At 36.4% G+C, this 26,408-nt stretch overlaps 1 protein-coding gene across 1 annotated transcript in view; it reads left to right on the top strand.

Moving 5' to 3' along the window:
* The window catches only part of SEMA5A (semaphorin 5A), a 503,768-nt gene that overhangs the window by 421,957 nt on the left and 55,403 nt on the right, over positions 1 to 26,408 (top strand). The window contains exons 13-15 of the mRNA XM_063451928.1: positions 5,446 to 5,563; positions 22,175 to 22,356; positions 24,777 to 24,920. Coding sequence (XP_063307998.1) covers positions 5,446 to 5,563; positions 22,175 to 22,356; positions 24,777 to 24,920 — 444 coding nt within the window. The remainder of the gene's footprint in view (positions 1 to 5,445; positions 5,564 to 22,174; positions 22,357 to 24,776; positions 24,921 to 26,408) is intronic.

Genomic DNA, 26,408 nt, shown 5'->3' with positions numbered 1-26,408 from the left:
TTAAGAAGTAAGTTTTGAATGATTTTTTTAAAGGAATGGAGACTGAGTGAAAGTTTAGGGAGTTCTATAGAAAGTGTGCAGACTGGAGAAGTCTTGAAGTCTTGAAAACCAATCAGAGATTGGAGTACATACAGAGGATAGAAGTTTGTTTTCGGCAGAGCACAGGGGCCTAGACGAGACATACTTGTATATTAGGGAGAATAAGTATGTTGGAGCTGCATTATGTAGGGACTTGTAAGCAAGCACCAGTGTCTTAAACTGAGCCCTATATTTTACTGGAAGCCAATGTAGGGACTGACAGAGAGGGGAGTAGTGGGGTGCAGGCAGACAGGGATTATAGATTGCAGTGGTGCAAGCTAGGAACATGTAAGACTACTAAAAGAAGAGGATGGCAGTAGTCAATGCAAGAGAGAACAACCGCATGGACCAGCACCTTAGCCGTGTCCGGTGTTAAATAGGGGCGGAGGCACGCTATGTTTTTGAGATTGAATCAGCAGAATTTGGTGATCAACTGGACATGAGGGGTGAAAGAGAGGTTGGAGTCAAGGAGAACAAATAGGCAGTGAGCCTGCAAGGTAAAGGTGATGGTAGCACCGTTGACTTGGAGGGAGACAGACAGTAGCTTGAGGGAGGAAAGCCCAGAAGTTTTGTTTTGGATAGGTTGAGTTTAAGGAAGTGAGCAGCCATCCAGTTGGAGGGGTTGGGTAGAAGAGGCAAAGGCAGACAAAGAAATACTGAGAGAGTGTTCCCCCACTTCCCCCCCCCCCCCCCCGATGTATAGGTTTAATGATATTTTGGAAAGTTAGGGGGTCAAATAAATATCTTGCCCATTTCAGTTTTTACACATTGAAACTTGCCAGATTGGCACTCTACTGGTGAGTATGCTATTATTTTCAGTTCAAAGTGCGTTTTAAGGCCTGGTTAAGAGCATAAGACTTTACATTCTAAGCCTTGTTAATGGCAATAATTATTGGGCACAATCAGAGGTGAACAAGCATCATTGATTGATGTAATTTTGCAATCGAACTTTGGTAAAATTGTCTATCAAACGTTTACTCTTCCTCCAAGGCATATATAATGATTAATTAGGGTGTGCCTTTCTAGGCCCATCTGCACATTTTAAGGAGAGTCATTGCCTGTGGATCATAGTGTCTTAGAATGGCCTTCACCCTCCCAGGCATGTAAACATTATCAAACATGTATCCAATGGCAATGGAGTAGCTGTGACATTGAGTACCATGTGTGCCATCTTTGGAACTTATAAATAAATCTTCTAGGATAATAGCAGCAAAATAAAATAACATTCTGACTAGCATGCAGACCATAATGAAGTTACAGATTTTGCTCAGGTCCTTGGAGAAGAAATGTACTTATAATTTGGATTGGCTGTGAAGGTACAGTCCCTTAGAATTAGCACAATGGTCCAATCTTTCTCACTTGAGGTGATTAAGTATGATTTAGTAGCAAGACAAACAGAGCCTCATGACATAGTGAATGTTCAACTCTGCAGTAAAGCCGTGTCTCCTGACCTTAAAAGGTATTGAGTAACATAATGCATACTAAAAATACTACTCAGAAAACTACAGCACCACCACCAACCTGAACTGTTGACACAAAGTATGATTGTATTCATGTTCTTTACACTATATTGTTACATTGCCTCATGCATGTTGCAGCAGAATTTGAAATTCCTTAGACCAGCAACATTGTACAAGTGTTGCAGGTTTGGTGGACCTGTGTAGTGTTCCTCAGTGTCCTGTTCTCAGCGGAGAGGCATTAGACTCAGTGTGGTCTTCTGCTACTCTAGTCCAGCCACGTCAAGGTTCAGTGTGCAGTGAGATGTTTTTCTGTTGAAGTGGAATCCTTTTTTAAAATGGGATTAAGTGTAGATATTAAGTGGCAACCAGAAAGCTGTTTCACATGTTCCAGATAACACCTCAGGAGGAAGTATTAACAATAATGATACATTGTTTATTAGCAACTAAAATAGCTATAGTTTATAGGTGGAAACAAACTCAGCCACCTTCGTTCAAAGAGGTTATGTTACGCTTAGACTCTTCAAGTTGCTATGAGAGAATGGCAAGTCGTTTGGCAGGAGTGGAAGGAAAATATATAAAAATTTGGCAAAAATGGTTTAATGTCAGAAATATTTATTTATAGGAGTTAGGTCATGGTTAAGAAGTTGTTATATAAATTAATTTAATTTAAATAAAATAATGTATTAGTTAGAGGCGATATAAAGGGGACTTATGTTCTCAAATAAGCTTGATATATTGGTTTATGTAATTTATAAAAGTATACATTAGAGTATCAGAGTATTAGATAAATGTAAAAAATTTAAAATATGATAGCATTTACATGCAAGAACGGATTAAGGTATGGGTATACTAGAGATTAGGTTTATACACCACTAAATAATGTTTGTTAGTCATGTGATTTTTTTAAATTTTTTGTTTTTTTGTTTTGTCTTTTGTGCTTTTTTCTTGGTTTTTGTCTATGTGAATGTTTAAGTATGTATATATACTGAAATAAAAAGAAATATATGACAAGAGATGTTTTTCTGTTTATCCTTGTTTGATAACTAAAGCAGTTTTACCAGTTCAAAGTTTCTTTCTCCTATTGTTTCCTCTTCAGAATCTGTACTTTTTCTCTTCGTTTTTCTTGTTAAAATATTTCCTATGCCTGACAAATCTTGATAAAGGGTAGCATTTAGGGCAAGTTCCAATACTTTGACAATCAAAGTGGAAATTGCCTTATACCTTAAGATCCACCCTTTGTCAACATTATCAAGCATAGGAAAAATGCATAAGACAAAGAAGTCCCTCCTTTGACTGCTGTTTTTAAAGATAAATTGGTCAGCCAGATTCTGAAAGAGTAGAAGAAACAATATTGTAAGAGCCACTGTAATGTCACAATCCAACATGCAATTAACAGAACAATTGAGAAGTTTAAAATTAATATTTTTGGGGGTTTATTTGGGAAGTGTGTAGCAAAATTGTGTGAGTCACATCCAGGGAGATTGTGTTGCTAGGGCTGCAGAAATAGATTAGCTGAACTTTAAATGGCAGATAAACGAGCAGTGAGATTACAAGGGCATGATTAATGCACCAAAACCACGTTAATAAGCGGAAGTGGCTTTGGCACTAATACTGACCCTTTAATGACTAAGACTTTGATCACAATCTTGTGCTTGTTTATTTATAATGAAAAAATGATTATAAATAGGATGGCGCAAATGAGAAAAGGATCTTAGTACATGCAGCAACCAACAAATACAAATCCTGGTAAAACGATTTGAACATAAAATAACTTACAGTAGTGATGGTGCGCAACAACAACAACAATCATATTCACTATGGACCTCTTATAGAGAGTGAAAGTAACCCTGTGTACATGAAATGAGGTGTTAACAAAGTGGAAATATAAATAAATGAAAAACAAACAGTGGTTGTGGTGAAACAAAGCACAATCTGTAGGTATACTTGCAAACATGGAAATCACTCTGACACCTATTAAGGAGACAAAAACAGAAAGAGAGCTCCTAGTGCAGCATAGTAATTTACTTATAAATATATAGAATAAAGCAAACAGAGGTGCCCTTTAGCTTTTACACTCACAAAATTGGAGTGGTAAAAGCACCACTCGTTGCTATAGCACTCAGGGAGGATCAGCCCCTAGAGTGCATGGGATCCGTGGAAAGGAAGCTTGCAATCCGGATCTCAGGTAAGTATACTTTATTAATAGCAATTTAAAAACAGCAAAACTTGTTGTGGAGGTAGTTAGTCCGCTCACCAGCCTCAGGAAACCGCAAAGAAAGTTCCATATACTCATGTAATGTAAAAAAATCTTCCGGCTGCTATCCTGGCTGCTGTTGCCGACTGTCTCCAAATCACTTCCTGGTTCCGGGTCCGTAATGCATTTCGCCCCACCCACAGGGCTTTGTCAAACGGCTGATGCTTCCTCCCACTGTCCTGTGTCTTATATACACCAGTCCATGTTACCAACCATTTTAAAATCAATCCAAACTTTCTCATCAACATTTCAAAGTCCAAATTAAGTCTCTTATTAGTAGCACTGCTGATCCCAGTGCTAACTGATAGAAATGGGCTCTCAGATATTCAAAACTATGAATATAAAAAAAAAAAAAATTAAAACTTGGAAAAAAAATGGGTTATATTGCCTAAACCGATTTTTCACATATTTCTGTGGGCAATAAGAAACTCTACAAAAACTTATTTTATTCAATTGGCATTATGAATTTAAGTAAATATATACATTTAAAATTCTAAATAAAAAAGACAATTTATTTTCTTAAAATGGCAGCACACATTCTCATAATACCACTAAAAATCCATCTAAAAACCTGATTAGGGAACAAAAAAACATATACACCCCTACATAAATGGGGGTATTTAGCACTTTAAAACGTATTTCATGGCAGCGCATTTGTTTAGAAAAAAAGAGAAAAATAAACAACTACTTTTGAAAATACTTAAAACTTGATAAAAGGGGGTATATTGCCTAAACCAAATTTTGCACATATTTATATATGTAATAAGAAATTCCCAAAAACTATTTTTGCTTAATTAGCATTGTGAATATAAATAAATATGTTCACGATGTAACAATCAGTAAAAAATATATACTACAAAAAAAAATAATAATAATAAAAAACAAATCTTTATATATCATGGAAAGAGAGAAAAAAAAGCACAATTTAAGATCAAAAATATAAAAACATAAAAAATTTTAAAATACTACAGAAAATTACAAAGTTCAAAATCTTTGTTAAGACCAGACGGAGTTAGTGTTTCCATTTGAAAGATCCATCTCATCTCCTCCTGTCCGATCTTATGAATAAAATCACCTCCCCTCCAGTCCTGCTGTACCTTCTTAATGCCTATGAACTCTAGTCCCCGTGGATCCTTTCCATGCACTTAAAATGTTCTGTTCATTTATAATGGACTTTTGAATTTAGTCCATTCGCGTGATTTGTTTTGTTTTTTCATCAAAAATCCACAAATGTATTCAATCTCTTCTGATAATAACACCGCCAAAGATAAAAATCATTGTTAATCAAATGATCTTCAGATCGATGTGCCAAGATTGTGATGTTATCAATAAATAAAATAGCACTTTTATGGATTTTGTGATTACGTAGCAGTAATGACGATATCAGCTGAACTGTGGAACAAACTTGTATTCCAGATGAATATCCAAATCTTTGTGTTCAGTTAAGCATGTACAAAGCAGACTTCTTGATAGTGAACGTGTATTTTTTGTCTCATCAATTTTACTAGTTATATTAGTTTGATAGTACTAGAATGCAGTAAATGTTAACTGTGGTTCGACAAAAAATCTCAATAAAGCTTAATAAAGGAATCTTTGTATTTATGTATTAAATGTTCAACGTAAGATTTTAGATTTTCATTGCTTTGCTTCTAGTGCCTGCATTGGAGCTCAAGATCCATATTGTGGTTGGGATATGGTGATGAAGAAATGTACAACACTTGATGAGAGCAAGAGCATGAGCCAATGGGAACAAAGAATCACAGCCTGTCCAGTAAGCCTGTTTTATAAACTATGTATACTACTAACCTTAGGCACTTTAATTGTTCGTCAGCATCCATGAACAACTGTTTTATATATATATATATATATATATATATATATATATATATATATATATACAGAGCCTTACAGTTGTTGATATATATATATATATATATATATATATATATATATATATATATATATAATCTCACATGAAGACAAGCAAAACACTCAGAGGGTCTTAAATTAAAGACAAATCACCAAAATGCAACATTATGGGTCCCTCTCAACAGACCGTCATCAAGCACATTGCCTCTGTCAAATTAGACTCTTGTTATGCTGTCCCTTTTGAGTAGCTGAAAGTAACTGGAACCTTTCTAACTCATTCTTATAAAATACATATGTAGCTAGGACAGAATAAAAGCTTGTCTGTGTCCATAAGTATGTATCACCGTTTAATAAATGAGAATTCTTTTAAAAGAATGCTGAGTTCAAGCAATGCTATGTTTAACATTAGATCTATAAACATATGTCCACAACGAAACATGTATTTGGTCTAGACATGAAGACAAAGCTACATTAAACATGTAAGACTAACAGTTTAACATATTCAGGTAGATTTACTAAGTGCCAGGAAAAGCAACATATCCAAGTTTTTTGTTATTTTAGTAGAAAGATATCTGATATTTACTATCATGGCTCATGAGATGAGCATAACTCAGAAATGTCAGCGTATTGATTGTTTTCAGCTTAAATGCAGAGTTTGAACTACAACAGAAAAACCTTGTGTACGTATTAAAGTATAGCTGCAAACAATAGAACTTGTTTATTGTTTCAACTCTGAAGCACCACACTTAAAAAAAATGCATGTTGTGGGCTATGAGTGGGTTTCCTATATTCTTACAAAAATCCCCTATAATTAATTATCTTGAAAATAAAATATATTGTAAAATATATTGAATACATACTTATTGAAGTGGTGTTTTCTCTTCTTTCTTTCTAAGTAAAATTCCCAATGCAGTGGTCATAAAATAAAAAAAGGCAGATCACCAAAATCTCCTTGGGGAAAAAAACAATAACCATCGCTGAAACAAGGAAAAACAAAATCCATACACTTCAGTCAGTTGGTTAAACACCTACACATGGATGTCATTTGCATACGCCACTGCTTAGAAAGCCACAATGTACACTCAAGAGACAACATAATGACATCAATAGGTAGAGAGTGAGATTGGCCTAGAAGTATACCGTGATATGGATTTTTATCAGTTTTGAATTTAATGTTTATTTTCAACTTGCTTTTATTGCCCAACTGTAATAAATCTGGTGTTCACGTCTCATCTTCAGTTTTCCACAATTGTTAAGTCTATTTTTCTGTCTGTCTGTCAAATAGAAACATAGAATGTGACGGCAGAAAAAAAAATCCTGTGGCCCATCCATGCCTTGTTTCCACTGAGAGGATCAGTTCAGGTCGGTACAGTTTGGAAGGTTTAGAATGGTCCAGCCCATTCTGGTGAGCGTTTCCACTGCAAGTCAGACCTTCAGGGGCCATGCAGGGTTTAGAAAAAATGCTCTTCCTGTCCACCAATCAATGGATTGTATAGTAGCTGCGCCCTAAGCGAGCCGTTCCATTTCCTATGGCCCTACATCTGAAGCAGGACCCTGAATGGTGCGGTATGGTTCGTTTGTATGAGCCTCTTTCATAATGGAAACCCTCAAAATAGCGAACCGTACCGAACCGAACCGATCCGCTCAGTGGAAATGAGGCAAATGTCTGCTTTTTAAAAAAATATTTTCTAAATATTTTCCATAAGTCGCTGGCCTTATCTTATATCTAGAATAGCCTTATGGCTATTCCATGCATCCACTACTCTTTCTGTAAATTAATATTTCCTGAAATTATGTTTAAACCTTTGTTCCTTTAATTTATGTCCTCTTGTTGTGGTAGTTTTTCTTCTTTTAAATATACTCTCGTCCTTTACTGTGTTCATCTGTCCTCATTTAATCAATGTATGCATATGTGTATAATATACATCTATATGTTTTCAGTTTATGTAGCTTTGTATTGCCTCAAAAGGGTTGATGCTGTTTAGTTTTCCAATATTCTCCTGTTGCATACATAGGGAAGAGTGAAATGCCGGAGGCTATATTTTCATTTAGGCTTGAAAATTCACAAAGTCACCTTGTCAAGATTTTGCAATGATGACTGGCAACTCTCTTGAGTCCAATGTGCTTGTAATGAAATGCATGGAATAATAATATAAGACACTGCTGTTACACAAAGTTTCAATCACAGTTTAAATATTTACAAAAATACATTTCCCATTACACCAATACTGTGCTGGTCTGCAGAAAAATGTGAATATATACTGAAAAGTTCAATGCACAATGTGCTATTAGTACGTGTCTGTATGTTCCAATGGTGAATGTGAAGTTCTGATTACAGATAAAACCATATTGTTACATAAAGCAATTGAGTTATGGACTAAACTGTACTTCTGCATTCATTTGACAAAACTATATTGTTTTTTTCATTGTATATTAAAATAGTATTCATAGATTTTCCTGAAAATAGAATAATAATTTTCATTTACTGGCTTTTTTTTTTATAGCAGCATCAGCAATGAATTTATTTTCCCATCAGCTATGGCAGAGGATCAAATTAATTCATTAACAAAGGTTAACAGAAGTACTAATGTTCAAATGGAAAATAGTCCGGAAACAAAAAAATGCCTTTATTGATACATATTCTCTTGTTCTGGCTGACCAACCATGGCTGCATCAATAATAAGTAATACCAAACCAAGAAACAGTATGAAACTTAATAATGCCAAGTGTCACAACTTTATTAGAGGTTAGATATAGAGGCTTGTACTTTTCTGCCAAATGTTGACAGACAGAGGTGTTTAAAGAGACACTATAGTCACCAAAACAAATTTAGCTAAATGAAGCAGGGTTTTCTTGTATATAGATTATGCCTCTGAAGTCTCACTTCTCAATTTACTGCCATTCAGGAGTTAAATCACCTGTTTCTGTTTATGCAGCCCTACCCTTTTAACTCCTAAACAGCAGAGAATTGAGTGGTGAGACTGCAGGGGCATGATCTACACAACAAGACTGCTTCATTAAACTGAGATTGTTTTGGTGACTATAGTGTCCCTTTAAGTAAATAAAAGTGGCTACATTATAAATCTCCTGGCTTTGGTGAAGCAATAGTTCTGGTAGAATAAGCCTTGATTCAGAAGGAAGATCAAGTCCACTAACTGAGTAAGATATATACTGGTACAATCTAGTGTCTTAAGGTATATGTTGACTTCTTCCCCCAATCTATACCTGAATGACATAACAAATAATCTGTTAAAGTTTTTCCCTCAGTTTGAGAAAGATATATTCTTTAAGGCATCCAACAACATTTACATTTGTTAACTTCATCTTCAGTGGGTTCAGGAAAAATGAAAGTATTATTTCCTTATTTAGATGGAATGTAGTTACAAATTTGGGAAGAAATTGGGCTACTGGTTGAAGTACCACCCTGTCCTACAAAATGATATTATAGGGCTCCATATCGAGCATGGTTTAAAGTTCTGATACATGTTTCGCTGCAGTAATAGAAACGGAGAACATTTGCTTGGATTTAATAAGCTTTTCAAATGATTTATTTACATAAGTTACTATTAATATATATTGGAATTTTTGTAGTTAAACAATTTGAAAAGTTCTAACAGTATGGAATCATTTGGAAAGCTTTTGTAAATTGAGGCCATTGTCTTTAAAGTCAACATAAAATCTGTTAAAACTTTAAGGGGATAAAATAGCTCTTTAAAGAGACACTCCAGGCACCCAGACCACTTCTGCCATTGAAGTGGTCTGGGTGCCAACTCCCACCACCCTTAACCCTGCAAGTGTAATTATTGCAGTTTTTATAAACCCCTTGCAGGGCTAAGTCCTCCTTTAGTGGCTGTCTATCAGACAGACACTAGAGGGACTTTCATGTTCTTGGAACATGAAAAGTGCTTTCTTATGAGGAGGTCTAATGCATGCACGCGGCCATTGCCGTGCATGCGCAGTAGGTCTCCCCCACCGGCTGACGTCGGCAGGGGAGGAACGTGGGCGGAGCCTGATCCAGCACTGAGGGACATCGGCGCTGGGTTCAGGTAAGTCACTGAAGGGTTTTTAACAGTCTGGGTGCACTGTCTCTGTCATTGAAGAAGCATGTGTGCACTGTCCACTCATTGAAGTGTTTTGGTGCACCCTTAACCCTGCAGCTGCAAACACTGCCTCCTAGAGGTGCTTCATGTCTGTTCATGGAATTTGACTCCATGAAACTATGCTGGATGTCTTCATGCTTTACAAGCAGACATTGAGCATCTTCTAAAATCCTTCTGGAAAGCATTCATACAATGTTTTCCTATGGGGAAGGCCTAATGTGCATGCGTCACTCTCCATGCATCCGCATTAGGTTCCTCTCTCTATTGGCTGATGTCGGCGGAGGAGAAGCCTGATCCAGCACCAAGGGACTTTGAAACTAGAATCAGGTTAGTGTTTAAATGTGTTTAACCCTTTACTTGCCACCATGGATGGTCGCAAAGGAGGGAGGTGGGGTGCAGAGGGATCCTTAGTGTGAATAATTTTGGTTATCATAGAGTAAACTGCCCATGCAGAATATGTTCCTGCAGTGCAGAAACTAAGACTTGTTATTCTCTGCTTAGGTCTTCTTGTAGGAACTCCAGTACTTGGGCAAAGATGTATGCATAAACAAACGTCATAATTGGGCCACAATAGGTAACAGAAGTGGGTAATTTATTACATTGGAACTGAGTTTTAGTGACTGAATATGCTTTTCTTTAGTATTGTTTTTGTTTTTTTGTATTTTAACAAGTAAGGAAAATTCCATAGTACTTCCAGATTCATGCATTAAAGAAGAGTCTATGTAGTCAATAGGGAGCAATGAAAATAAGTCTGGCACTTTCTTGATGAACCTTCCTCAGGACTCAATGCCATATGATCTCTCTCCCAAGCATACAATATGCAGAACTATTCTATTGTGTATTGAAGGTTACCATTAGTTCTATGGATGGTGAGCAAACACATTCCATTATCTGTGCAATGATCTTATTAATAAGACTTCATTCCTTCAAGGTCTACCTGGATTTGTTTAAATAATCTGCCACTAAATTCTATGGAAACATCTTGGTCCTCCTTCATGGTTTATATAGGAGATCACTATCCTGTTGTCTAATTAAATCAACAACCATTTGCCATTCACATATTCCTTGAGAGTTGAAATAGCATGAAACATTGTCATTTCTTAGAAATCATGTTTCTCTTGTAGAGTCTGAATTCACTCTAAATATGTGATAACTATTTTGTTAGTTCATTTCTAGTGGAACTGCAGTGGGTTTCAGTATGGTTTCTGCAAAAGTTTACTCAGGAGTTATTGACCACAGCCCATACACTTTTTAGTATTCTCTTTACTATTTCTTGATGATTAAGTATGGCTTGTACTTCTTAAAATGACATAAGACTTACATACACTCTTCTAATTCCAAATTCCTGGAACCAAATGAGTGTAAGTCAAATTCTTCTTTTGGTTCCATAATTCACCTCAATCTACCATGTTCAGGCCCCTAAGGAGTAGGAGAACATCAGAAAATCATCAGAAAAAAATCAAAATGACTATGAAAATAAAATAAAGATAATCTAGATCTAGGAAGAACTTAAAATACAAAATATTTGTCTCTCATATTTAATTAAACCAGTGTTGAGTTCACCATAATAACCAATATAAAAAAGAACACGTTGTCATGTGTGTATAATATTATGTTTGGTGAATATTAAGTGCTGTGTTCTAACAAAATAAACTTATGCCAGCAGGTAAAGGGACACTCCAGGCACCCAGACCACTTCTGCTCATTGGAGTGGTCTGGGTGCCAACTCGTACTACTCCTAACCCTGCAAGTGTAATTATTGCAGTTTTTTTATAAACTGCAATAATTACCTTGCAGGGTTAACTCCCCCTCTAGTGGCTGTCTATTAGACAGCCACTAAAGGTCACTTCCTGATTTCTAGCAAGGGTTTTCCTTGCTACAGCATCGCTGGACGTCCTCACGCTGTGTGAGGACCTCCAGCATTGCTCATTTCCCCATAGGAAAGCATTGAAAATCTTTTCAATGCTTTCCTATCGGGAGTGCTAATGCGCATGCACGGCATTGCCGCGCATGCGTATTTGGTCTCCCCGGGCGATGGGCGGGATCGGTCTCGCCCACCGACCGACGGAATCAGAAGGAGGAGCGGCGCGGAGGAGGAGACAGCGACGAGGGACATCGTCGCTGCCTCAGGTAAGTGACTGAAGGGGTTTTTACCCCTTCAGTAATCAGGGATTGGGGTGTGGGAGGGCACTGGAGTTTCCCTTTAAGTATGTTGGTGGAAGTATCATAGTATGTATTATAGCTTCTGGGCATAACCAGCTTGCAATCAATTAGGGAAAAGTAAACTAGCAAACTGGATTGTACTACCAAATTCATCATGACTCTGTGAAAGTATTCATCTGTGAACCAATGAAATAGTTCTGGCAGTCAAATTACAATGTGCTGCTGGATTAATTGTGTTCACAGTCAGTATGTTCTGTACAACTAAGATAGTGTATAAGCCCAACAGCATAGTTTCAAACAGCGTGATCACTTACTCACTTGTTCAGTACATTCATATTATTTGGCATAGATGTTCATTTTTATTCATTACAACTATTATAATTTGTTTCTGAACAGAAACTGAGGCAAAACCCTTTTTAAATTAGATTTATGATATTGAATGGTATTTTGAATGCAAAATTGGCAACGCGTGAAGATTTATTAAAATTGCTAAGTTTTGATTATAGCTATAAGGTGAATGGAATTGTGGAATTTTGAAACGTTAAATGTAGTTATTATCTTATAAGTTATTTTATCAAAGACTGTACTTGGAGATTTCCTTATGTGCTCATAAATTTGTTATTCTTTCCAATCATATGAGCTTATTTGATTCTACTTCATATATGTAAAATTAGAGACATAACAAAGGCAAATGTGCAAAATCAATAAAAGTGATTTCAGTGATCACAATTTAGCAGATATGTGCCAAGTAGTAGTGCAAAATAGGTGTGCATACAAACAATGATCAGTGGTATTGTAATACCCAAATACACTATAACACACTATTATACTTGCTCAATTTGGTATCCACATTAAAAGAGTGTAGAAAAGAACACAAAAGGGAGAAATCCTAGTGCAATATTGTCACAAAACCATAAAATAGTTTTAAAATGCACTGAAGGTAAAAAAAAAAAAAAACTCACAAACTAAGAATGCTTAGTGTACCACTCACAACTTCCCATGGATACACTTTCATCTGAAACTTGAGTTTAACAAACTTTATTCTGAGTGTAAAATAAAAATGAGCTTTGCAGCATCAAGTTTCACATGTCCAAGATAAGCTCACCAGCCCTCTATTCAACTAGGAGTTTGTCTGGGGTATACCAAGAGTCTCAAAGTTCCCACTCCCCTCCTAGGCTTGGATATTCACTAAGGTAGAGTAGTAACATGCTGTCTGTCAGTGTCTGTCAGTGAGTGTGTGTGTTTGTCAGTGTGTATTTGTGTCTATCAGAAGTGTCTGTGAGTGTGTGTGCTTGTCAATGAGAGTGTGTGTCTGTCAGTGTGTTTCATTGAGTGAGTGTGTTTGTCAGTGAATGTATGACATTGTATGTTTAACATTGAGAGCATAAAAGGGGTTCTTCTAGGGGCCCTGTGATTCCTAGTTACATAACAGCCCATAATGATGCAAAAAAAATGTATTTTGATTTAATACTTATTACATTATTTAAAAAAAAAAATCAGTAAGCTGTGAAGTTTTAACTGAGTGTGAGGTAAGTTCATTCAATGCATATTTGACTTGTATCTTGGAGTACCCAAATTATTTATTAACTAATGCTGGTAAATCAAAATGTTGTGTGCAGTAAATCTCTGCAAAGAACATTTAACATATTACCAGAAAAGTGTAAGATTAGAACCGTTTATGGAAAAATATGAATTTGGCAATTAGGTTATTGCCTAATTGCCAAATTCATATTTTTCCATAAACGGTTCTAATCTTACACAGGTTATAACCTAATTGCCAAATTCATATTTTCAAATATGCATTGAATGAACTTACCTCACACTCAGTTAAAACTTCACAGTGCTGAAGCAATCTTCATTACCCTAAATCTACTAAAGTGCTTAACTTGGGAGAAGTTTGTATGTTCATATATTAGCTGATCTACCTCAGTTTAGCTTCCCACAGGACTAACCGATCCATTTTGAATTTGAAAGCTCGTTGAAGCTCTTGTGTGTGTATAACATTAATTTCTAGATTTTTAAGAAACAAATGCATTTCAAATTTCTGTTAAACCGAAATTGGAAGGTGTATCAACCGCATTGCTGCTCAGATCAAAAGGTAGAAATATAAAAAATAATTATATAGGATGACAATGAATCATGCCTAATGCATAAAAAATAAAAGGAAGAAATAAAACAATTAGTAATTGTTTTAATGCAATCTTATATTAATGTGCAAAAATAACTTCCACACATGTTAAAGTAAATCAAATACTTTGACAGAAATGCGGAATGAAAACAAACAGGCTTATGTTTTAATAAATATTAAAAACATTTAGGCACCCATGTATAAAAAAGAAAAAAAAAAGATAAATGTCTAATTAAATCGAAAAAAATAACATTCCTGGTTCTCAAACCCAGAGTACTTGGAAGCTTGGCTTCCAAATAATTAATTTACCTGTACCATTAATAGTGGTAGGGGTAGGACAGAGTGTCCAGCACTGAAGGCACTATAGCAACTTCAATAAGTTGAAGTTATTAAAGTGCCTACAGTGTTCCTTTCAGTATATATTTTCTGTTTAAAGTGTATACCAAAATTATTTTTATGTGAGACATAAGTAATATAACCCCTTCATTGAATACTTACATTTTGTCTCAATTGATTTCACAGTGAGATTTATGTGAGATTTCTCCATTGCTCAGTCCTTTATCTGTTTACTCCTGGATAGAATATGAAAACAATAACTATTTTAACACCCTTTAAGTACTTTCTCAAATAATTAAGACTACTATATGTATGGATAAGATAAGTGGCCTGTAAGGATTGATTATATTTTATAAACATTTGAATAATCATAGAATTATGGCTTACCGATGTTAAAATATGACAAGAAAAACATGGTCTGCAGATTTTGCTTGTTGTGTCTTTTTCTTACTTTTATACATGTCATAGTAGTTTTTAAAATCCAACATTAACATTTGAAATTGTGTATAGTTTTAGCTAAACAGATTTTCTTTTTCCAAAAAATATGAATTTAAAATATGAATTGTAAATAACCTATAGATTTATATCTATCCATCTGTCTGTCAATCTATCTTATTTGTGAGCTTGAATAACATCTTAAATGTCCTTATAATGGTACATGCATTGATAGCCTTTTTAGAGAAAAATAAGCAAAAGTGTGGAGTGCATCAAAAAAAGAATTCAAGGAGGACAAAATAAATCCATAGGTGTAATTTAATTAAGATTTTGATGCTTTCAAATTATCTGAAAAATTTACACTTTCTATTTAGACCTAAGTAAACATGTAGGTCACTAATGTGATTTATAAAAGAATATGCATTTTACTTAATTAATGTCAACGCTATGAAAATTCTCCCTGGTGCAATGCAGAGAACAGATTTTAGAGCAGCGTGTTCTGTTTGATTTGTTTTATCAGTACCCTTATTTTTCAATTTTTATGGCCATTTGTTTTGACTGCTCTTCATTCAGTTTTTATCTGACTTCCCATCTCTGCTGTTATCCAAAGAAATATCGTCTATAATCCTTATCTGTTGGATTTTAAAATAAAACAAAACTGTCTATTTCTCTCCCCTTTATGTCAGTTGGTCTAAGAAATGGCAGATAAAAAATAATTGCAGTCTAGTTCGCATTCTTAAGTGTTACAATATAGCCTGAGGGATGTCAAGGCTGTAGTGGGAAAAAATGTCACGAAGATTGAACTGGTTTCTTCAATTTGATGAAATCACAAATCTCCACTATGCAGTCATCAGCAGTATGCTCAATACCATATGGTATTTTCTTCCTACCACACTTTAAAAATGTTGTCATTAAATTACTATTGTTCTTACCTATTAGTACATGTTCTCTACTTAACCCCTCCTGTGCTAAGAGAATTTTAAAATGTAAAAACATGCCTTTCTACATTTAAACTTCAGATGTTACAAATATAATATTTATGTGGATATTGCGGGATTTTTTTTTTTTAATTACTTGTTTTACCTCGAAGGACGCAATAAAAATATACTCAGTTTCAAGTTTGTGTTATGTAGATTTTCTTTGCTCTATATCAAGGGTGCCCAAAAGATAGATCTCCAGATGTTTTAAAACTACAGCTTCCATGATGCTTTGTCATTCTAAAGGCATGCAAAGCATCATGAGAGTTGTAGTTCTACAACATCTAGGGATCTACCCAGGGCCGGCCTTAGGCATTTGGGCACCCTGTGCAAAAAAATCTTCACAGCGCCCCCCCCCTCCCCCACTCCTTACCCCTTCCCACGCACCCTGTCAAACACCCACACACACAGGCAGGCAGACAGCCATACACACACAAACACACTCAGGCAGTCATACACAGACAGCCACACACAAACACACACACAGACATAGAATGTGACGGCAGATAAGAACCATTCGGCCCATCTAGTCTGCCCAGACAGTCACACATAGGCAGTCACACACAAACACACACACACACACAGGCAGACAGCCAAACACACAGAGGCAAACAGCCACACACACACAGACAAACAGTCAAACACACACAGACAAACAGTCAAACACACACTGTCAGACAGCCACACACACACAGTCACACACAGCCAGACAGACACACACACACACTGGCAGACAGTCACACACACACACACACACGCAGACAGTCACACACACACACACGCGCAGACAGTCACACACACACACACATGCGCAGACAGTCACACATACACACACGCGCATACAGTCACACACACACACACAAACACACACACAAACATAGGCAAACAGTCACACACACACAGGCAGACAGCCACACACACAGGCAGACAGCCACACACACACAGTCAGACACACACACTCACAAACACACACACACACTAACAGACACACACACACTAACAGACACACACTAACATACACACACACACACACACACATTAACACATTTTTTAAAATTTATTTAGACACCCCCCCAGCCTCCTTACCTTTGGGAATGCTGGGGGGGGGGGGTCTCTTCCTCCCTGGTGGTCCAGTGGCTGCTGGGCTGGGCGGGTGGCTGGCGAGGGAGCACTTCCTCTGAGCTGTTTGCTCAGCTCCCTCGCGCGCTGCAGAGTGAGGCTGGGAGCCGGAATATGACGTCATATTCCGGCTCCCAGCCTCACTCTGTGGCGCGCGAGGGAGCTGAGCATACAGCTCAGAGGAAGTGCTCCCTCGCCAGCCGCCCGCCAGCGCCGCCCGACCGGCATTTGGGGGCGGCTTTTTTTGCCGCCCCCTGGAAAATGCCGCCCAAGGCAAATGCCTTGTTAGCATTGCGGCTAACAGACATGCCGTGTGAGCTATGCGGCCGCAGGGCGCCCCCTGCATTATGGAGCCCTGTGCGGCCGCACAGCTCGCACACCCCTAAGGCCGGCCCTGGATCTACCCTTTGGGTACCCCTGCTCTATATGTATTTAAAACAAGTAAGAAATTAGATTGCTATTACATATAATTCTCATATTTATTTGTCAAGAGAGCAAATATCAGATAGCAAATATATGTGTTCTCAGACAAGGGTGGTATTTCTTTATTTTTCCATTTAATCTTTCCATAGTTAAGGAAAATGAAGCCTGAGGGATTTGTTAAGTAATTGTTGCCAGATTATATATATATTGCAGAGTTTTTGCAGTGACTGTTGTGTAACCAAGGAGATAGAGTGGTATATTTGGTAATCAGTGGTTGGGTAAAGACATCATGTTTGCTATAAGACAAATTAGAGCTAATTAATTTTAAAATGCAACAGGGTGCAGATTTTTCTTTGCAGATAAACATATATACATTTTGATAATAAAAGACAATTCTCGTTAAGAGTCTCTCTGTTTTCCTGTATCCTGTAAAGCTGATTAATTAATTCAGGCAGTGAAATTGTAGACATTTTTTATTTTTTAATTATTTATAATAAAATAGATATTTCACATTTTACATAAAAAATAAATAAAATTGCATTTTGTTTATGGGATACATCATTTTCCAAAATATGGTCTAAATGCCAAGTCCAGACTTGTCACTGAGCATGCTTGACATTAGCGAGGGCTTATAGATTCCACTCTCTTATTGTTTCAAATGGTTGGCTGTTTAAACTGATAATGCCTGTGTTTTATAACTGTCGGTGGCTAAAGATGCTGTGTCTCAGGAGTTCAGCCGCCATATACGTTCCATTGTAGTTACTGACATAGCTCAGCAATTAGTACTCCAGCACCTGTACTTCAGTCACATTTTCAATAACTCTTCCCTTCATACTTACAAGGCTCATAAGATGAGTAATAATATTTAGCCTCCAGGGTATACTTGAAAACTTGCTACAGTTAAATGTACCCTGTCAGGTGATTTTTTTTTTTTTATTATCCCAATTAACTTAAAAACGTGGCACCATTTATTTATTTTTTAAATAAGGTAAGATTGTACAATTAAAGACATGGCTGAATTGTGCATTTTCATTATTTATTTTTCAAATTCTCTTTTATATTGAGTTGCATTACGATAAACATAAACCGTTTTCAGTATTCAAAAAGCACATATGCAGTGAACATACACATCACAAATATTCTTGTCAAGTTAGCATGTTATATAGAGTAGGACTTGTGGAGAGGTCCCTGAGTTTATAAGCGCATGCATAGAATAACATAAAGCCCAAAGTGCGGAGCATTGATAAAAAATAAATAAAACTGAGACCTCCACCATAACAATGACAAACTACCGCTCGGAGGCCTTAATACCACTATATAATGGCTCAATGGTTAGTGCATATATAATAAGGACAAAAAGAAAGGAGAAATCGTAATATTGGATGAAATGTTAACTGAAAGCTTGTATAGTCAGCTAGCATGTTTAGGTTACTGAGTCCTGGCCACTCGAGGGAACAAATTATGTCACATTTTGGACGTCCCAGGCATGAGTTACGTAGGTCTTGCTGTGACAAGACACGGCTCTTCGCTGAGGGCAGTAAAGAAGATGGATATGTCCTCCAGGAATGTGGCTTTTTAACTTTTTCTTCTCTTGTGAACAACAGTGATCGTGGTGCTGACCACACGTATAGGATACCTGATTCTTATAGCTTCGTGATAATGGGTTGCATTGATCTGCGCCACATCAGTGTAGCGCAATTAATATCCTGGAAGAACGTAAGATGATGTGACTCAAAATCGAGGATTGCCTTATCTTGGAGGTTTGCTTGAGCTGTTGTTTATCAGTAAATGACTGGAAAATGTAGGATAATGTTCCTTGAGGATGATGCTTGAGCATCCTGTGATATTCTGTTCCTATTATTCTATTATAAGCAGCTTGGCTTGTTTGTAGGCCAGAGCAAAGGCCCTCAGTCAAAAAGTAGTACATTTTATTTTTTAAACCGATTTGAATTGTTTTGTTATAATTTTTTGTTATAATTTGTCACTGAACCAGAGGAATATTTCAATGAATTCAATGCAATCTCACCTTGACTCTCAAACTGGCATTACAATACAAGTTTTCAAATAACTTCCTTTAAAGTTCATTTAAAAAGCTCTGTCTTTGCAAACAGCCCCCTCTGTAATAACTCTAACTAATGCCTTTCTAAAGGAGATCAAAATCATTATGCTGCTTAGTTATGATAATGAAGTATAGTTTGTGTAATGAGCAGTAATTTAGGTTGAAAAAAGACTAATGTAAATAAAGTTTAACCCTTCTGATATGTTTCTACAGTTGATTCAAAAGATCGCAAAAGAAGAAAATTTTAAGCAATTTCTTTGTGTGCTTTAAAAAAGAAAAATACTCCTTCATTCCAATACAGACAGATACCGTATATACTCGAGTATAAGACGAGTTTTTCAGCACATTTTTTGTGCTGAAAACCCCCCACTCATCTTATACTCAAGTGAGTGTCTGTATTATGGCAACTTACATTGCCATAATACAGACCAGGACCGCCAGGCTCATTACAAGCCCGGCGATCCTGTTGGAGGCTGGCAGAGAGCTGTAACTTACCTTTCCTGCAGCTCCTGTAAGCTCCCTTCTCTCACCTCCGGTCCGGTCAGCTCCCGTATGCAAGTCTCGCGAGAGCCGCGGGGTCAGAGCTCCGCGTGGCACTCACACCTTGCAGAGGGAGCTGAAGGGACCGGAGGAGAGAGAAGGGAGCTGACAGGAGCTACAGAAAAGGTAAGTAACAGCTTCCTGCCAGCCCCCCCCCCTCCCTGGCCAGCTAACAAGCAGGGAGGGGGGACAAAAAAATATAAATACAAATTTAAATAATAAAATAAAAATAATATAAAAATAAAATATAATATATATTAAAAAAATAATATTAAAATAATAATAATTAAAAAAAAATAATAAAAATGCCCACCCCCCACCAAGGCTCTGCAGTCATACTTACACACACACGACATTCATACACACACACTGCATTCATACACCCACACACTACACACACTGCATTCATACACACACTCTGCATCACACACTCACTGCATTCATACACACACACACTACATTCATACACACACACTGCATTCATACACACACACTACACACACTGCATTCATACACACACACTGCATTCATACACACACACTGCATTCATACACACACACTGCACTAATACACACACACTGCATTCAGACACACACACACACACACTGCATTCATACACACACACTGCATTCATACACACACACTGCACTCATACACACACACACCGCATTCATACAAACACACTGCATTATACACACACACACTGCATTCATTATATACACACACTGTAAATAAATATTCAATTAATATAATTTTGGGGGGATATAATTTTATTTAGACATTTACCAGTAGCTGCTGCATTTCCCACCCTAGTCTTATACTCAAGTCAATACGTTTTCCCAGTTTTTTGGGGTAAAATTAGGGGTCTCGACTTATATTCGGGTCGACTTATACTCTAGTATATACGGTATTTCTTTGGATAAATACACTTATTAACTATTATATCCTGTTACATTCTGTTTTGATTTTTTTTTCCAAGAAAGCTTTCAGACTTAAAAATATATTAGAGAGATGTTTGTACAATCCATTAGAATTTTTATATAGAGCTACCATATAATTTCTAAGACTCTATTGTTCCTAAAGTAAACAAAGGCAGTTTTTAATGACTTTCTTCGTAACTAATATCTTCTATTCCTCTTATTATTTTTTAACCCACATTTTCACTTTTAATAATTACTGATATGGTTATTCACTAAAGTGGGAATCCAAAGGAAATTCCAAAATTAAGGCGAATTTTACTTAGATTTGAAATTTACTTTGAATTCCTTTAGGATATCTTGTGAATATCCTTTTATAAAATTGGTGCTGCCTAGCCTATATCTATATATATATATCATATATATAATTAATAAATCAGATGAACAAAGCCTAGAGTGACAGTATTTTTTTGATATTTATATATATATATATATATATATATAATTTTTATTTTTTATTTTAAATGTGTTATTACCAAGCTTTTTAAGTAGTTATGGGCACCAACTAGCCTTGGAAATTTGCTTACAATATCTTTAATAATCAGCCAACTACATGCCTTTGACTTTAGCAAATCATGATGTGCATGATGATGCTGTATAAACATCTTTGAAAATCAAAGGTGTTTAGGAGGAAGTGCCCATTGTTACTGTCAGTCTTATTGGCATTAGATTCATGCTTTTGGACAAATGTGAACTGAAAAATGTCAATGTTTGAAAATGTCTAAAAATGTCTATGTACACAAACTTTAATATTAAGCTATAGTGATTTGGAGTTTAGCCTTTAAATGTTTTGGTGAAGCCAAGTTACTTCAAAAGAAAATCACTATTTCCAATGTGTTTCTTACTTGACTCTTTGATAATGGATCATTAGAACATTATTATTTACCAAACCTACATAAACATCCATAGTTGATACTTCTACTAATTGAGAGATGAAGGTATCATTAAACAGGTTTAAATCTTATCCCCCACTGCCTCCCCCCCTCCCCTGAGCTGAATCCCTCTGTCCCAATAAATTCTTGGAAAACTAAAATATTCAACAATTAGTGTTACCCAGATATATAAATGTCAGTTTTAGAGAAGTGTCAATATTAATACTCATCAATATTTATGCATGGGTGTTTGCATTGCATCAATCTTTTGTTTTTACTATATACTCCCCAACACTCTTTTTAAATCTGTTTTTATTTTGATAATTAAAATATAGATACTTCCAAAATTCATGTAAAATTATGAAATGTACTTGTATTTTTTAGTCAAAGAATCTCACAGTGGATGGAAACTATAGTTCATGGTCTGAGTGGAGCTCCTGCAATTATAATGATGGAAGTTCAGTCGGTAACTGTCTATGTCGAACTCGCACATGTAACAATCCTAGCCCACGTTGTGGAGGCCTGCCATGCCAGGGACCTACTATAGAGATTGCCAACTGCTCAAGGTAAAGTAATCCATGAGGATAGAAGCTAAAGCATCTATGTCAATTAAGTATTGTCGGGTTGAGTTTATAGTATTAGTATTTACTGGGTTATTTATTAAAGTAAGAGTTGCTGGGAATTCAAAGTGAATTCTAAGTACTTTTTAAAAGTTAGCTCAAAATAGCCAAATTAAAAAAAATTCTCCAATTCAGTTCTGTTTTCAGTTTGGTTATTTTAGCTTAAATTAGATCTGACTCGATTATTTTACCAAAGTGAGAATCCAAAATGAATTTCAAATGCAAGGCCAAAAAAGGTGAACTTAAGATAACCGACTTAGAGAATTTTCCCAGTTTGGCTATATTGATTATACATTTTAAATTATATCTTAATTCCCCTTAAAGGATCACTGGAAAACAAATACCGTCAGGAAAACAAAAACGGTAGTGCCAGGAAGACAGCCACTAGAGGCTGGATAAGCCCTGTAATGTAAACATAGCAGTTCTCTGAAACTGCTATGTTTACATCTGAAGGGTTAAAACCTGGGGGACCTTGCACCCAGACCACTTCATTGAGCTGAAGTGGTCTGGGTGACTCTAGTGGTCCTTTTTAATTTTTCTTATAGGGAATAACCCTATGAGAGAGATTGGTGATATACAGGGCTATTCATTAAAGTGAGGTTTCAAAGTGAATTTCAAATTTAAAGTCAAAATAAGTGAAATGGGAAAAAAATCCAAGTAAACTATGCTGTCAGTGTAAATATATTGGCCTTAAATTAAAACATTTACTTTGAATTCAGCTTGAATTATCAATTTAGTGAATAAGCCTGATCATCTTTCACACATTAATAGTGGAACACCAACAATTATTAGTAGTGCAAAACTGTTTCTTTAAACCTACAGTAGTGTGCATGGAAAATACAACAACAGTGCAAAATGTCTGTATGTCATGCTTTGTATGGATGTGCATACCTGAGGTACAGGGGATTCTTGCAGCTCATTTGATACTTAATATATTTTAAGGTCTTGAAGATTTTATTCAAGAGAATAACTTTATTTTATCTCCATGTGATTGAAGATTATATTATAAAACATAGCTTTGATTTAAATGTATTTTTTTTACAGTAATATAAATCATGGCTAATGTGGTATTTTGGTAGCAATAGTTATAGGATAAGTTTTGTTAAGTCTGGCAGTTCTGTACGTTTAATATGGAAAAGCGAGAATATATTCTTACTTTAAAATTAATTTTATTGATTCATGTAAACCGCTAGTCTATGCCATAATATTGGAGGAGTCATTTTACATTGTGGGACATTGAGATCATCTGTTAATATACTGCTGTATGTGAAGAAATGCTCCAGAGTGTTAAATGCTTAGAGGCTACGGTGTTTTGTTTAAATTGTTTTCTAGATGTTATATTTTTTTATTGATCTTGATATCTGCTATTGTGATTGTTTATTCCAGTGTGATTTATGTCCCTATTTCTTTTTGTCTATTAGGTTTTAGATTTATTTATATTAATTATCTGGAATCATGTGTTTCATTATTTTTATATTGAACAAGTTGTAATTAGTACAGACAACATTTTTTTAATAATGATATTGTATTTATGATTGCTTTGTTACAATGAATATTAGTGTGTGAATATTTTCAATAAGAATACTATTTCCATCACATTTCTGGCAGTGCCTCACAGCTTGTAGATAAGTCGTTTTAACGTGTCTTGGAACTCCATAATTGCTTTAATATTTCTTGCTGAGGATCTCTCCATCTGACATTGATATACTTTTCAGGGCATTTGGTCTGGGCATTGCCACAAACCATAATCTCCCAACAGATGCTTTTTTTTATGCCACGTGGAGTGTTCCTTACCAATCTGACACATAACTTGTCATAGTTTTGGACAAAAATGTCTACCAAGGATGCAAGCTCAGCTTGATTTAACATTCTGCTTGCGCATTGGGCTCACAGTGGGATCCATTTTGGACTAAATTTGTGGCCGCAAAAGAGCGAGTAAGTTTTGAGACTACAAATGTCACGAGTTGAATAGTTGACACTCTGCAATCCTCAATTCTCCACTTGTGTCTTGGAGAGCTGAGAGGGACTGGCATACAAACCAACCAGATGCAAATTTCAGGCACATGATTGCGCTCAGAATAGCCTGCAGAACTGAAAGTACATTGCAGAAACGAAGGACACTGATTTTTTTGCAACAAAATATCAACAAGAGAAGTAAATGACAGCTAAATTGTACAGATCTTGAGTTATTACTTGTGAACCTAAATTTATTGTATATTAACTTCATGCACGTGTGACAGAGAAACCACAGAACTCAAATTTTTTTGCAAATTTACTAACAAACCTGAACCAAGTATGCAAAGTCTACACTGTTATATCTAATAAACTTGTTATATGTACATTTTTTTGGTTCCTTTTCTAACCAGGAATGGTGGATGGACACCATGGACATCATGGTCTCTTTGTAGCACCAGTTGTGGAATAGGATTTCAAGTCCGCCAACGTTCTTGTAGTAATCCTACACCTAAACATGGTGGCCGTGTATGTGTTGGACAAAACCGCGAGGAACGGTGAGATTTAAATATTTGTTTCTAATTTATTATAGAAGAATAATAAACTGTACTATACACATTTGTTTGTTTTGATTTTAAAACTGATTTTTTTCATATAACCTATAGTGTTACATGCATTGTTACATAAATTGCTGGCCCTATATTATATAAAATTTACATTTTATCTGATAACATATTATCTGAAATTAAAATGGCTATTTTATATGAGTGTTGGAGGATATACTTGTAGGTATAGAGGATGACAAGATAAGACAAAAAGCTACACATAGAGAGAAAAGGCTTTAGACAAATGGAAAGAGGGAAAACTAAGAAAGGGAAAGAAGGAAAAAAAAGACTGAACATGGGTTTGCAGATTTAACAACAATCCATGATATAAATGAAACATGGTGCATGGCACTGTAATGTTAGACTTTGTTTATTATGCACATTATCTCCACAGTGTTTGTCACCTCTCTAGTAAAAATAAACACATAGTTTAAAATGATGTGAGCCCAGTAAAACTGAATAGGGGCTCGATAAGTGTTCCTTTTACCTTTTACCCAATTGTTGGATTTTGGGTGTAGGATAGTTGTTTAGTAGAGGCCATGGGTCCCAGTCCTCTGGCTGTATATATGTTAACTGGACTAGAGAATTCCCAATAATTCACCTCTGAAAAGGAAACTGCAGAGGTCGATAACTCCTAAATATATGTTGTGGGAAAGGAGATTCAAGGTCCACTGAACCACTAGGGAGTGCTTTAGAACTCATTCCAAAGACCAGAAGATACCTAATTCCCTGGCTCTGAGAGTGATAAAAAAATCTATACAGAGGACGGAAGCCTGTGTAGTCAAGTATGTGGAGGGCTTGGGGTATTGCCCCTTAAATGTTGTCTTCAGTTTAAGAGATGTGAATACCATGGAACCCTAATATGAGGTGAAGAGCTAACTGTTAGTGATGTCCCGAACGTTTCGCTGGCGAACATAGCATGTTCGCGTTCGCCACGGATGGCGAACATATGCAATGTTCGGTCCGCCCCTATTCATCAAGATTGAGTAAACTTTGACCCTGTAACTCACAGTCAGCAGACACATTCCAGCCAATCAGCAGCAGACCCTCCCTCCCAGACCCTCCCACCTCCTAGACAGCATAAAATTAAGATTAATTCTGAAGCTGCATTCATTTTTTTTGTTGTTTTATGATTATTTTTTTTGGTTATTATACATTATCCCTCCCATAGCCAGTAACCTGTGTTTATTATACATTATCCCCCATAGCCAGTAACCTGTGTTTGGGGGGGGACCTAATGTCCTCCCCCCAGGCCCCCACCCCTGAGCAGTGGGTGGGGGCCCTAAATAAAGAGAGGGGGACCTACTGTCCTCCCCCGGCCCCCACCCCTTAGCGGTGGGTGGGGGCCCTTAAAAATAAGGGGGGACCTACTGTCCCCCCGGCCCCCACCCCTGAGCGGTGGGTGGGGGCTCTTAAAAAACAATAAGGGGGGACCTACTG

Source organism: Pelobates fuscus, chromosome 4, assembly GCF_036172605.1.
Source record: "Pelobates fuscus isolate aPelFus1 chromosome 4, aPelFus1.pri, whole genome shotgun sequence".
NCBI classification, from domain to species: domain Eukaryota; kingdom Metazoa; phylum Chordata; class Amphibia; order Anura; family Pelobatidae; genus Pelobates; species Pelobates fuscus.
Note: the sequence above shows the minus strand (reverse complement) of the source record. Positions and strands in the feature narration are given on the sequence as shown.